At 75.2% G+C, this 12,902-nt stretch overlaps 2 protein-coding genes across 3 annotated transcripts; one reads left to right on the top strand and one right to left on the bottom strand.

The window, feature by feature from the left end:
- Positions 1-152: 152 nt before the first annotated feature.
- VPS28 (VPS28 subunit of ESCRT-I) lies at positions 153-3,091 on the top strand. 2 transcript variants are annotated; one of them, XM_062570727.1, is made up of 9 exons: positions 153-328; positions 999-1,027; positions 1,138-1,175; positions 1,293-1,382; positions 1,714-1,819; positions 2,031-2,132; positions 2,401-2,454; positions 2,571-2,662; positions 2,765-3,091. In XM_062570727.1, the coding sequence occupies exons 1-9, from the start codon at positions 292-294 to the stop codon at positions 2,880-2,882; spliced, it is 666 nt and encodes a 221-aa protein (XP_062426711.1). In that variant the 5' UTR covers positions 153-291; the 3' UTR covers positions 2,883-3,091. The 2 variants fall into 2 exon arrangements, with proteins under 2 accessions (XP_062426711.1, XP_062426712.1); XM_062570728.1 differs by lacking the exon at positions 999-1,027.
- Positions 3,092-3,173: 82 nt separating this feature from the next.
- TONSL (tonsoku like, DNA repair protein) lies at positions 3,174-12,286 on the bottom strand. Its single transcript, XM_062568576.1, has 26 exons — positions 12,241-12,286; positions 11,146-11,241; positions 10,877-11,019; positions 10,608-10,800; positions 10,132-10,261; positions 9,835-10,006; positions 9,645-9,759; positions 9,174-9,319; positions 8,938-9,090; positions 8,616-8,741; positions 8,075-8,255; positions 7,908-7,972; positions 7,636-7,725; positions 7,360-7,432; positions 7,112-7,275; positions 6,882-7,005; positions 5,922-6,694; positions 5,748-5,842; positions 5,495-5,645; positions 5,331-5,409; positions 4,881-5,182; positions 4,455-4,626; positions 4,212-4,384; positions 3,955-4,028; positions 3,724-3,857; positions 3,174-3,619 (listed from the first exon to the last, which is right to left on the bottom strand). Exons 1-26 carry the CDS (start codon positions 12,269-12,271, stop codon positions 3,426-3,428), a joined length of 4,149 nt encoding a protein of 1,382 aa, XP_062424560.1. The 5' UTR covers positions 12,272-12,286; the 3' UTR covers positions 3,174-3,425.
- Between the last annotated feature and the right edge of the window lie 616 nt (positions 12,287-12,902).

The following is a 12,902-nucleotide window of genomic DNA, read 5'->3' as shown; positions in this document are numbered from 1 at the left end:
GCTCCCGCCGCGCGCGCAGGCGGCACGGCCGAGCGCCGAGCGCCCCCGCCAGGCCAGCCCAGGCCTGGGCAGCCGCGCGCCGAGCGCCTCCCGCCAGCCCAGGCCGGGGCAGCCGCGCGCCGAGCGTCTCCCGCCAGCCCAGGCCTGGCCAGCCGCGCGCCGAGCCGCCGCCATCTTGCGGAAGTGCGAGGCGGCGGCGGCGGGTCGGTACCGGCACCGGCACCGGGCCGAGGTCAGACCCCCTCCGGGCCGGAGAGGGGAAGGACGTGTTGGCAGAAGGCGGGGGTCGTGATGTTTCACGGTATCGCGGGCCCACCGGGCGTGGGAGGTGAGCCCGCCGCCACCGGGGCCGGGGCAGGGGCCGGGACCGGGGCCCGCGGCGAGCGGGGGCTCCGGGGTCACCGGGAGTGTGTGTGTGGGGGGGCTGGTGTCGCCGGGAATGGGGGGGCCTCCGGGGTCACCGGGAATGGGGGGGGCTGGTGTCACTGGGAATGGGGGGGGCTCCGGGGTCACCGGGAGTGGGGGGGGGCTGGTGTCACTGGGAATGGTGGGGGCTCTGGGGTCACCGGGAGTGGGGGGGGCTGGTGTCACTGGGAATGGTGGGGGCTCTGGGGTCACCGGGAGGGGGGGGGGGCTGGTGTCACTGGGAATGGTGGGGGCTCTGGGGTCACCGGGAGTGGGGGGGGCTGGTGTCACTGGGAATGGTGGGGGCTCTGGGGTCACCGGGAGTGGGGGGGGGCCTGCCTCCAATGTCACTGGGAAAGGTGGGGGGGCCCTCTGGTGTCACCGGGAATGGGGGGCCCAGTGTCACTGGGAATGAGGGGGGGCACTGGTGTCACTGGGAATGGGGGGGCACCTCCAGTGTCACCGGGAACGGAGGGGCCTCTGGTGCCACTGGGAATGGGGGGGGGGCACTGGTGTCACCGGGGGGGGAGGGGCAGGGAGCCCCGTGGCAGCTCCGTCGCTCTCCGCCTTCACCGGCGCCTCCCCGCTGGCAGCCCCCGGGAACAAGCCGGAGCTGTACGAGGTGAGCCCGCAGCCCGCACCGGGGGGCCGCGCTGGGCGCCCCGCCCCCCTCCCCCCCGGGAGCGGGGCCGCGCTCGGGGCTGACCGGCCTCTCCCCGCTTTCCCCGGCAGGAGGTGAAGCTCTACAAGAACGCGCGGGAGCGAGAAAAGTGAGTCCCGGCCCCGGCAGGGCCGCTGCCCCCGGCCCCCCCCCCCCCCCCGGACCCCCCGGGGCTGGGCCCCCCCCGGGCGGCGGCTGCCCCTCTCCATCGCTGCTCTGCCTTTAGGTACGACAACATGGCCGAGCTCTTCGCCGTGGTGAAGACGCTGCAGGCGCTGGAGAAGGCGTACATCAAGGACTGCGTCTCTCCCAACGAGTGAGCGAGCCCGCGGCGCGGCGCCGCCTCGGCTGCCCCGGCGCTCGTCTCTGCCCGACGCGGCGCCGAGGCGGCCCGGGCCCTGCCCTCGGGGAGCAGCCTGTGCGGGAGGGCTCGGTCCCGCAGCGACGCGGGCTCCGGCAGCCCCCGGAGTGCCTCGGGGGGTGACCCCTCGCGCCTCTCCCCTGCCTGCCTCCTCCCCCCGCTTCCCTCCCCCGCCAGGGACCCGAGCTCCCGGGAGGCCTCTTCTCAGATCGCCCTGGTGTTCGCCTCCCCCCTCCCTCCAGCCGCTCTTACGCGGGGCTCTGTGCCCCCTCCCGCCCTGCCCTAGGTACACCGCGGCCTGCTCCCGGCTCCTGGTCCAGTTCAAAGCCGCCCTCAAGCAGGTGCAGGGCTCTGAGATCAGCTCCATCGACGAGTTCTGCCGCAAGTTTCGGGTGAGTCGGGCTCCGCGGCGCTGCGACCCGAAGGCAGGGTTCTTGGCACCACGAGGACAGGGCCAGAAGCGGAGGCGGCGGCGCGCACCGCTCCCTCCCGGGACGCGCGCCCTCCGCGGCCGCGCCGTGGAGGAGGCAGCGGCAGCGCGGGGCTGCGGCCCGGGCCCTTCCCCACGCAGCCGCCAGCTCCGACCGGCCTCGCCTCCCGCAGCTCGACTGCCCGCTGGCCATGGAGAGGATCAAGGAGGATCGGCCCATCACCATCAAGGACGACAAGGGCAACCTGAACCGCTGCATCGCCGACATCGTCTCTGTACGTCTTCCCCGCGCCCCCTCGCGGGGGGCGGCTTTGGCGTGCGGGTTCCCCGGGGCTGTGCCCGCCCCGAGGCTCGTGCCCGCCCAGCGGTGGGTCCCGCGGCACGGCTCACGCGCTGCCCGAGCCCCCGAGGTCCACGCGCTGCCCGTTACGCTTCGCTCGCTGCGGCGGGGCGGCAGGAACCTGTCGCGCCGAGGGGCCCGTTGCCTTCCCCGGCAGCCGCTCACGGGGAAGGACGCAGCCGAGCGTCTCGTCTCTCTTGCAGCTCTTCATCACGGTGATGGACAAGCTGCGCCTGGAGATCCGAGCCATGGACGAGGTAGGTAGGCGCCGGGGGCGCGAGGGGGGAGGCGCGCAGCGCTGCGGGAGCGCCCTCGGCACGGAGGCGCGCCGGGCGCCGGTGCCGTGCCCAGCCCCGGCCACCTCCGCCCCCAGATACAGCCTGACCTGCGGGAGCTGATGGAGACGATGAACCGCATGAGCCACCTGCCCCCCGACTTCGAGGGGCGGCAGAAGGTGAACCAGTGGTGAGTGCTGCTGGGGGGGGGTAGGTGCCGTGGGGCCGGGGCCCCTCGCTGCCCCTCCGCGCCGGCCCCGCGGCAGCGCTGACGCGGCCCCCGCCCGCGCAGGCTGCAGACGCTCAGCGGCATGTCCGCCTCCGACGAGCTGGACGACTCCCAGGTGCGGCAGATGCTCTTCGATCTGGAGTCGGCCTACAACGCCTTCAACCGCTTCCTGCACTCCTGAGGCGCCCCGCTCCCCGGCGCCCGCCGCCACATCCCCGTAGCGCCCGGTCTGGGTGCTTGGGCCCTGCCTCCCAGGCTTCACCAGCGTCACCAGCAACCTGCAGCAGCTCAGCTGCTCCAGCCTCTGTTGGTGGCTGCAGCCGGCCCGGTCTGCACGCCGCCTGTACCGTGGAGGACGGGCAATAAAGCCTCCTTGGCCGGCGGTCGCCATTCGCCTGCGTCCCGGGCTGCCGCGGGCCGGAGGCGCGGCGCTCCGGTAACGCCGTCCGCGGTACGCGTCCCCAGAAAGCACCAGCCGTGTTCATAAATACTGCGTCGTGTTCAGAGCAGTTCCAAGGATAAAAACGCGCGCGACAGCACACACCAGGGCCCGGCCCAAGCCGCGAGCACACCCTCGGCTCCATCCTGCCTCGCCACTCCACGGCACGGGGACCGGTTCTGGTGCGCTCTGTTCTTGCCCTAGCACTGAGTTCGGATGCTGCCAGGTGGAAGCGGAGAGGCGGTCCCCAGAGCTGCCGGCGCGGAGCCGCCGCGGTCTGGAGCCTCAGAGGCTCTTGCAGAAGAGCTTATGGTGCCGGGTGAGGGCCCGCAGGGCCGTGCCGGGGGGCCCGCGCCAGGCCTCGCCGGCGGCCCGCTGGTCGCTGGGGCTGGTGCGCCGGCTGCAGAGCCGCAGGTCCCGCACGCTGGCCGCGGCCGCGGCCCAGGTAGCGGCGTCCAGCGGGCCCTGCACGGAGCAGCCTGCGAGCGAAGGCGCCGGCGTCAGCCCCCGCCAGCAGCGCCCCGCCGCCTGCTCCAGGCCGCGGGGTCCGGCCGCCGCTGCCGCGGGCCGGGCCCGTCCCTACCTGCCAGGCTGAGGTACCGGAGCCCCTCGCGCCGCTCCGCCAGGGCCGAGAGCAGCGCGCGCAGGCCTGCGATGCCGACGCCGGGGTTAGCAGACAAATCCAGGGAGACCAGAGCGGGGCAGGCGGGGAGGCACCTGCGGCCAGGGGGAGGCGGTGAGGAGCGAGGGCGACCCACCGTCTCCAGCCCGTCCCCCGCAGCCTCGCGAGACCCCCGCAGCCCCGGCCCCTCACCTGGCCAGCTCCAGGACCGCGTCATCATCCAAGTGATTCCCGGAGAGCGTCAGGTGCGTCAGGGCACAGCCCTCCTGCGAGGGAGCAGACACAGCTGCGGGCGGGAAGCGGAGCGGGGGCAAACCGGCCCCGCGCACGCCCCGCTCTGCCCCACTCGGCCTCCCCCGGAGGCAGGGGCGAGGGGCGGGCGAGTGCCGGCCGCGGGACGGCCCCATCGCCGCCACGGAGGGGCAGAACGCTGGGGCGGCCCCGCTCACCTGCGTCAGGTACCCGCGCACGGCCTCCGCCAGGGCCGCGCCGCCCGCTCCGGCCACGGAGCCGATCTCCAGGCGGCCGAGGCTGCGGCAGGGCAGGCTGCGCAGGAGCTGCTCCAGCCCCACCGGCCCCAGGGCGTTGCAGGACAGCGCCAGCGTCTCCAGGTGCACGGCTCCTGGGAGCGGACGCCCGCGTTAGCCCGGCCCCGCAGGGCCCCGCGTCCCTCCGGCCCTGGGAGCGCTCACCTGCGAGGGCGCCGGCCAGCGAGAGGCGGCAGTGCTGGAGGAAGCCGGCCGCGAAGCCGCACGCCTGCAGCCGGAGCGTCGTCAGCACGGGGCAGGCCCGGAGCAGCAGGGCCAGGGGCCGGCAGCCGGCATCCCCCAGGGGGTTCAGGCTCAGATCCAGCTCCTCCAGGCTCTGCGACACGAGGACGTGAGCTCGTCCCCGCCTTGGCGACCGCGCTCACCAGCTCGGTGCGGGGGCTCCCGCAGGGAGGGACCACGGCGCTTTCCGTGCCCTCCGCCCCCCGCAGATGCACTGCGCCCTGCCCCGAACCTCGTCCCAAGCAGGGCAGCGCCGAGGACTGGCCGAGGAGACGGGGCAGAGTGCTGGGAAGAGCCCTCGGGAGAGCGGGGCCGCTCTCCCCGGGGCCAGGCGCTGCCTCTCCCTACCTGGAAGGCCGCCGGGCCGGGCAGCTGGGGCACGAGGAGCTGCAGGCCCCGGGCGCTGAGCTGGTTGCCCGAGAGGTCGAGGAGGACGAGGCTGGGCACGGTGCTGAGCGTGGCCAGCAGCTCGGCGGCCGCGCCGTCGGCCAGCCCGCTGCCGGCCAGCCGCAGCTGCCGCAGGGGCGCCTGCAGCTTGAGGGCGCGCAGCAGCGGCGGGAGGTGCGGGGGGCGCAGCGCCAGCCCGCCGGCGCTGAACGCGGGGCTCTGCTCCTGCAGCTCCGTGACCTTCAGCAGCAGCGGGTGCGGCTCTGCGAGGGCGGCGGAGGCTGACGGCTCCCCGGCGGCTCGGAGCCGCCTCGGGGGCCGGGGGAGCCCCGAGTCCCAACCCGCAGCACCTCTCCCCGCCAAGCTGCCCCCTCCCCAGCTCTGCACAGGGTCGGGGGGGGGGGTCCTTACCCACGGCCAGGCTCTGGCACGCCCTGCGGTACCGCTCGGCCAGGGGCGGCAGGTCCCACGACTGCACCTCGGCCAGCACCTGCGGGCGACAGCAGCCTCGGGTGGCTCGGCAGCCGAGGACGGCCCGGGACCCGGGCGCCGGCAGGGCCCGGCCCCACGCTCACCTCCTCGTTGCTCTGCAGGACGTCCCCCACGAGGTCCTGGGGGGCCAGCAGGGCCCCCTCCTTCTTCAGGGTGAGCCGGGGCAGCAGCCCGCAGGTCTGGTAGTAGCGCTGGGCAGCCTGCTCCGCCAGCCAGCCCACGGCGCGGCTCTCGCTGCCGCCGGGCGAGCGAGCGTCACCGGCGAGCGGCCCCCCGGCGCCCGCCCGCCCGGGCCGGGGCCAGCGCACGGAGCGGCGCGCGAGGCCGGGCTCTTACCTCGCGGGCACGGGGACGAGGAAGACGTTGTCCTGGATCCGGACGCGCACTCGGATGGTGGGCAGCGGGGCCGGGGCGGCCGGGAGCGAAGGGAGCTGCCGGGGAGAGGGGGAGAGGATTGGGACACCCGGCGGGCGCGTCTCCGCCCCTGCGCCGCAGACCCCGTCCCCTCACCTGCGCGGGGCCCCGGGGAGGGCTCTCCCCGCTGCCCCCCAGGCCCTCGGCCTCCGCGGGGCCGTCAGCCCCCCGTGGGACGGGGCCGCTGGCCGCCCCGGCGGCCTCGGGGCCGCCGCGCTCCCGGGAGCGCCCCGGCCGCGTCCTCTCCACGAGGCGGGTGAGGCGGCTCTGGGTGGCGCGGCGGCGGCGGCGGTGCCGGGGCGGGCAGGGGGCCCCGCCGTCGCTCTCCGGCCCCGTGCTCTCCTCCGAGGCGGCCCCCAGCTCCTCGGGCTCCCGGCGGAGCCGCTTGCGGGCCCCGCGGGCCGCCCCCACGTCGTCCTCCAGCCAGTCGTCCTCCACGTACTGCTCGGCCGGGATGAGGGCCGGCCGCGGGGCCGGCTTGCGTGCCGCCTCCAGGCCGCTGCTGAGGAGGGACTTGGCGCTGCCCAGGGCCCGGATGGCGGCTTCGTACTCGGCCTGGCTCCGGCTGGGAGCCGCCAGCTCCGTCCTCGCTGCCTCCTGCCTGCCGAGCCCCGGCAGCCGGCTCCCCTCGGCCCCCAGCACCCGCTGCCGCTTCTTCACCGGCCTCAGCGGGGACATGTCGCCGTCCTCCTGCTCCGGACGGTCCTCCTGCCCCTGGGGGGACTCCGCTGCATCCCCCCAGCCCTGGGGGCCGGGGGCCTTCCTGGGGGGGCCTTCGCACCCTGGGGGAGAGCGGCGCAGGATCAGGGGCTCCGAGAGCTCGGCATCGAACAGCTGGGAGTCCGGGCGGAGCGGAGGCGCTGCAGGAGCTGCAAGGGGATGCCGGAAACCCTGAGCTTCCCCCAGTGGGGCTGGGGGGGAAGAAGAGGGCCCCGGTCCCCAGGGAGGTGGGAGAGCCTCCGTGGCCCTGCTCAAGAGCGGCGCAGGCCGGCAAGGGGCAAGGCAGCCCCGGGCGGAGGTGCCCGGCCCAGGCTAGGGCTGCCGCCGGTGCCCCACCTCGGCCCGCCGCCGTCTCCTTGAGCAGCCGCTCCATGGCCCGGCAGCGCTGCCGCGTCTCCTGGTCCAGGTCCTTGCTGTACATGCTCACCCACTCCGCCAGCGTGCCCAGCGGCGTCAGGCCCTGCGGAGGAGGGCACGGGGCTCACCAGAAGCCCGAGGGACCAAGGTCCCTGCTGCCCCAGCCCGCCCATGCCCCCTCCCCGGGCTCCGCGCCCGCCGCCGCTCACCTTGGCGTTCCTCTGCGTCACCGACGCTCCCCTCTGCACCAGCAGCTCGGCCACGTCGAAGTGGCCGCAGCTGAGCGCGTCGTGCAGCGGCGTGATGCCCTCGCAGCCCGGCCCCCCGGGGTCGTCTATAGCGGCGCCGCGGTCCAGCAGCAGCCGGACGATCTCTGGGGGCGGGGGGCAGCAGTTACTCCGGGATCCCTGCCGCGGCGCGGGGCGCTGGCCCCGTCCCGTCCCCCCACAACGCTCACCCAGGTGCCCGTGGTTGCAGGCTTCGTGCAGCGGGGTCCAGCCGCAGTAGTCGCGAGGGTTCAGAGGGTGCCCCTGGAGAACGGGGTGGGGGGACACCGGGGGTCAGTCGCACCGGGCCAGCTGCCGCGTCTGCCGCCAGGAACCCTCTCCGCGACCCCCAGAACAGCCCCTTCCTGCAGCGTAAAGGCCCCGTTTCCCCGGAAGCGCGGCCCCGTCCCCACAGGCGCACCCAGCACCGGGCGCCTCCGGGCCCGCGGCGAGGCTCCGTCTCCTACCTGCTTCACGAAGAGCTGGGCTCGCCGCAGGTCGCCCTCGATGCAGGCGCGGTGCAGCGGCGTCTCTCCCCGGTCGTTCCGCCGGTTCCACTGGGGGCACACGGAGCGGCGGTGGGGACCCGGCACCCCCGGGGGAGAGGCGGTGTTTGGGGGTGGGGGGTGTTGAGCTAGGACTCGTCACCCTCTGCGGGACGAGCCCCGGGGAGCCGCAGCCCGTGGAGGGGGTTTCGCGGCCGCAGCTCGGGACGAGGGAGGAGGGAAGCGGCGCTCACCTTGCTGATCCGCCGGCGCCCGGGAACGCTCTTGCTGTAGCCGTCGAGCTCATCTTCCTCCCCGTCTGCGCGAAACCCCCGTGAGGGGCTGGGGCCGCGCAGCCCCGTAGCCACCCACGCCTCAGGGGGCCCCGGCCGGCCCCGTCTCGCCGCCCCAGCCTGCTCACCGCTCTCCGACAGCTCCAGGTTGCTCTCGTCCAGGGCTTCGCTGCTCTCCAGCTCCTCCTCTTCCTCCCCGGCGCTGTCGCCCCCCGAGGCTGCCAGGCTCTGCAGCCGGGCCATGGTGGCGGACGCCTCCGCGCTGCCGTGCCGCTGCTGCAGCGCGTGGAGGTGCTGCAGGACCTGCCTCTGCGGAGGGAGGAGGGCAGGGAGGCTCAGCCCTGCGCCGCGGCGGCCACGGAGCGGGGCCGAGCGCTCGGAGAAGGACGACCGCAGGGGCGCGCGCGGCGAAACACACGCGCAGGCCGCGCGCTGTGGCCTCGGGCCTCAAACGCTCGCAGAGGCTCAGAGCCAGCTTTCAGCGGAGCAGAGCCCCGGAAGCGCGCCGAGCCCACCGCCACGGCTGCCCGATCATAACCCCTTCTGGGCCTCCAGGAGCAGCACGTGGGGCGGGAGAGGGTCCGGGTGCGATCCGCGGGGCGGCTGGCGCTCGGCCCAGGGCGCACGCAGGCGCGCGGCGGGGCTGGGAGCCCCCGGCCGGCCCCTCACCTGCAGCCGGGGCTCGCCAGCCTCCTCGGCTCGCTCCAGCGCCGTGCGGAAGCAGGCCTCGAGCTCGGCGCGGGGCTCGCCCACCTCCTCCTTGGCCAGCGCGATGTTCAGCCACGTCTTCCCCTCCTGGCACAGGCGAGTGAGGCCGCCGGGGCGAGCAAGGGACTGCCCGGCCCCGGCCCTCCCCCAACACCACCACGCAGCCCCCCTCCCCGACTCAAGGGCGGCTCCTGAGCTGAGCCCCCAGCCGAGGGCCTGCCCTCGCGGAGCACCTTTCCGTGGGGAAAAGGGACCCTGGGACGCTCCCCGGGGCGCAGCTCACCTCCAGCGCGTTGCCCTGGTGCAGCGCCAGCTCCTCCTGGTAGTGGTGCACAGCCTGCGCGTGCTCCTTCAGGTCCCCGAAGGTGGTGGCCAGCGAGACGTGGATCACGGCCAGCTCCTGCGCGGGTCTCCGCAGGGCCTCGGCGTAGCCGAGCTGCGCGGAGGGCCCCGCCGTGAGCGGGGCCGACGCGCAGGCCTCTCCTCCCCGCCGCGGCCGGCGCCCCGGGCCCCGCTCACCTGCCTCTTGTAATACTCCACAGCCCGGCCGTAGTCCCCGTGCTTGGAGAACACGTCCCCCAGCTGCTCGCAGAGAGCCAGGGCCGCCGGCGGGTCGCTCGCCGCCGCCTCCTCCAGAGCCTCCTGCAGGCGGCTCGCCTTGGCGGCTGCGGGATGGGGCGGCGGTCAGGGCAGCCGCGGTCGCCCCGTGGCTCCTGCGCCAGGGGCTCAGTGTCCCCTCGCAGCGTCACCCCCCGGCACGGCCTGGGCACCCGTGTGCGTCCTCCCGGCTCCAACCCGGGCACGCTGAGGGCTCCGACAGCGACCTGCCGGACGGCCCCGAGCCGGCCTCACTCCCCCGAGCGCGGTCGGGGACTGCGGGGGAAAGGGAGGCCGCAGGCATGGCAGCCGTCCCGCCTCAGCACCCCGGGCCTCTCCCTGAGGAGGGCAGGGACGGGGGGGCCTGTGCCCCCCTCCCCTTCCCCGGCTCACCAAAGCGGAGGTTGCAGCGGATGAGGTCCCGCTGCCAGGGCTGCCGTGACCCCAGCACGTAGGCCTTCCTCAGCGAGCGTTTGGCAGCCGCGAAGTCACCCAGGCTCAGTAGGACCTGCGAAGAGCCAAGGTGTCAGCATCGAAGAGGGGCTTCCTGCCGCACGGAGCTGCCCCGGGACCCCGCGCTCACCTGGGCCGTGCTGCTGCAGCACTCGCTCTCCATGGCCTTCTCCTTCATCCTGCGGGCGCAGTCGCGGGCCCGGTCGAGGCAGCGCAGGGCCTTGGAGTGCTCGCCCTCCCGCAGGTGGATGTTGCCCAGGTTGAAGTAGGCACGATACAGGTCTTCGCAGAGACGCGCCTGCCTGGAAGCAGCCAGCCCTTCCCCACGCCGCCCCATTGCCCGGCCCCCGGCAGTGGAGCTGACGGGCCCCCCGCGCCCCACGCTGCTGGCTCGGCACCCCTCCGGGTGCGCAGAGCCTGCCCTTACTCGGAGAGGAAGATGCTCTTCTTGATGTAGTGGCTGCACTTGGCCTGATCCTTCAGGCTGTCATAGACCAAGCCGAGGTTGAGGTAGAGACGGGCCCTCATCTCGGTCAGCTCCCGGCTGGGGACGGCCCCTGCAACGCGCAGAACGGGCCCCGTCTCGCAGCCGCCGCCCAGGCCAGGGCTAGCGCCGCTCCCCGAGCTCCCGGAGACCGAGCTTGCCCCCCAACAAGTGGGGCTGGAGCCCCAAAGCACCGTGCGCGCCCACAGCCCCTCGCCGCGGCGACAGGGCTCAGGAGAGCCGGGGCTGAGCGCCGGCTCCCAGAGAGCCGCCGTGGGAGAGGAGGGGACACTAGGGAACTCGCAGGCTGCCTGCGTAACCGAGCACACCCAAAACGGCCTAAAACAGCCCATCGGGGCTCCCCGTAAGGGGCTCGGGGGCCGCGACGCTCCCCCCAGGGCACCGGGCAGCCCTCTCACCTTCCAGCTTCTCCTCCACGATGGCCAGGCTGGTCCTGAAGGCCTGCTCGGCCTCGCGCAGCGCCGACACGGCCTCCCCCGGCGGGCGGCTGTCAGCGACGAACATGTACGTGCGGCCGATGGTGGCCCAGGCCCGCTGCTGCTCCGTGTGATCCGAGAGGGAGCGCGCCAGCTCCAGGTGCTGGCGCTGGTGCTGTGGGCGGCAGGAGACGGTGAGCGGCGGCCGCCCCCGGCGGCTGCCCCGCTCCCGGCGCGAGGCGACCGCGCACCTTCAGCGCCGCCTCGTAGCTCTCCAGCTCAGCCAGGCGCTCGCCGATCTTGCGGTGGGCCACGGCGCAGCCGATGCGGTCCCCCGCCGCCTCGAGCAGCCGCAGCTCCTGCCGGTGCTCTTCCAGAGCCTCCTCGTAGCGTCCTGCCGGGACCCGAGGGGGTGCCGGGGGGCAAAGGGAACAGGCGAAGTTCCCCCCCCCGCCCCGCGCCACCCGCAGCCCCCCAGCAGGCGGCTGGGGCTGAGCCGGCGCGAGGACGCGGCACGCACCATGGCCGGCCAAGATCTCCCCGAGCTGGTTGCAAACAGCCGCCTCCTCCACCAGGTTCCCGCTGCGCTGGGCCTTGTCCTTTGCCTTCTGCAGCTCTGCGGGGTGCGGGGGGGCCTCAGCCCCACAGCCAGCGGGGACCCCACGTGCCCCCCGCACGGCCCCAAAGCCAGCAAGGAATACGTGCGTCCCCCACACAGCCCCACAGCCAGTGGGGACCCTGCACCCCTCAAAGGTGGCCCTACACCCCAAGTCCCCCCCATGCAGCCCCACAGCCAGCAGGGACCCCGTATGCCCCCCATGCAGCCCCACAGCCAGCAGGGACCCTGCACCCCTCAAAGGCAGCCCCACAGCCCCTGTCCGTCCCCCCCCCACGCAGCCCTACAGCCAGCGGGGACCCTGCACCCCCAAAGGCGGCCCCACAGCCCATGTCCGTCCCCCCCCCATGTAGCCCCACAGCCAGCGGGGACCCTGCACCCCCAAAGGCGGCCCCACAGCCCATGTCCGTCCCCCCCCCATGCAGCCCCACAGCCAGCAGGGACCCTGTATGGCCCCCACACAGCCCTACAGCCAGCGGGGACTCTGCACCCCCAAAGGCGGCCCCACAGCCCATGTCCGTCCCCCCCCCATGCAGCCCCACAGCCAGCAGGGACCCTGCACCCCTAAAGGCGGCCCCACAGCCCGTGCCCCGTACGCGGCCCCACTGCCGGGGGGACCCCGCGTGCCCCCCAACAGAGCCCCGCGCTCCGCAGGGAGCCGGTAGCCCCCAGCCCCCGGCAGAGCCCCTCGCCCAGCAGGGACCCCGCAGCCCTCCCCGGAACCCCGCGCAAGGACCCAGCAATGGGGCAGGTGACCCCCTGCCTGGGGAGGGGGCACGGAGCGGGGGGGGGGGGCTGAGCCGCCAGGACCGCGCCGGGATTGGGGTGGAGACCGAGCTGCGGAGCCGAGAGGCGCCGCGCCGGGCCGGGCCGGGCCGGGCCAGGGGCACCGGGAGGAGCCCGGCGCCGGGGGAAGGGGGGGGTCACGGGGACCGGGGGGGTCTGGGGGCCCCTGCGGGGGGCCCGGGGCTGCCGGCCCGGCCCGGCCCGGCCGCTCACGGCGGATCTCCCGCGCCCGCTCCGCGTTCATCCCCCGCCGCCGCCGCCGCCGCCGAACCGCCCGCGCGCGCCGCGCGCCGCCCGCCCCGCCGCCCCCATTGGCCGCCGCGCCGCCCGCCCCGCCCCGCGCCGCGCCAATCCGCGCGAGCAGCGCCCGAGCCCGCCGCGCCCATTGGCCAGCCCGCGAGACCCCGCCTCCCTCCCCTTCGGCCCCTCCCCTCTGGCGGAAGGACTACGGCTCCCGGCGGGCCGCGCGGCGGCCGCAAGGGCTGCTGGGAGCTACGGAGGCCGCGGTGGAGGGAGCGGGCGGCAGCCGGGAATCCCAGTGCTCCCAGTAACCCCCCAGCTAATGCCCCCAGGGCTCCCAGTAACCCCCAGCTAACACCCCCAGGGCTCCCAGTAACCCCCCAGCTAACGCCTCCAGGGCTCCCAGTAACCCTCAGCTAACACCCCCAGTGCTCCCAGTAACCCCCCAGCTGATGCCTCCAGGGCTCCCAGTAACCCCCAGCTAACACCTCCAGGGCTCCCAGTAACCCCCCAGCTGACGCCCCCAGGGCTCCCAGTAACCCCCAGCTAACACCCCCAGGGCTCCCAGTAACCCCCCAGCTGATGCCTCCAGGGCTCCCAGTAACCCCCCAGCTAACCCCCCAGTGCTCCCAGTA

Source organism: Rhea pennata, chromosome 2, assembly GCF_028389875.1.
Source record: "Rhea pennata isolate bPtePen1 chromosome 2, bPtePen1.pri, whole genome shotgun sequence".
Lineage (NCBI taxonomy): Eukaryota > Metazoa > Chordata > Aves > Rheiformes > Rheidae > Rhea > Rhea pennata.
The sequence above is the reverse complement of the archived record's forward strand: the minus strand, read 5'-3'. Positions and strand labels throughout refer to the sequence as shown.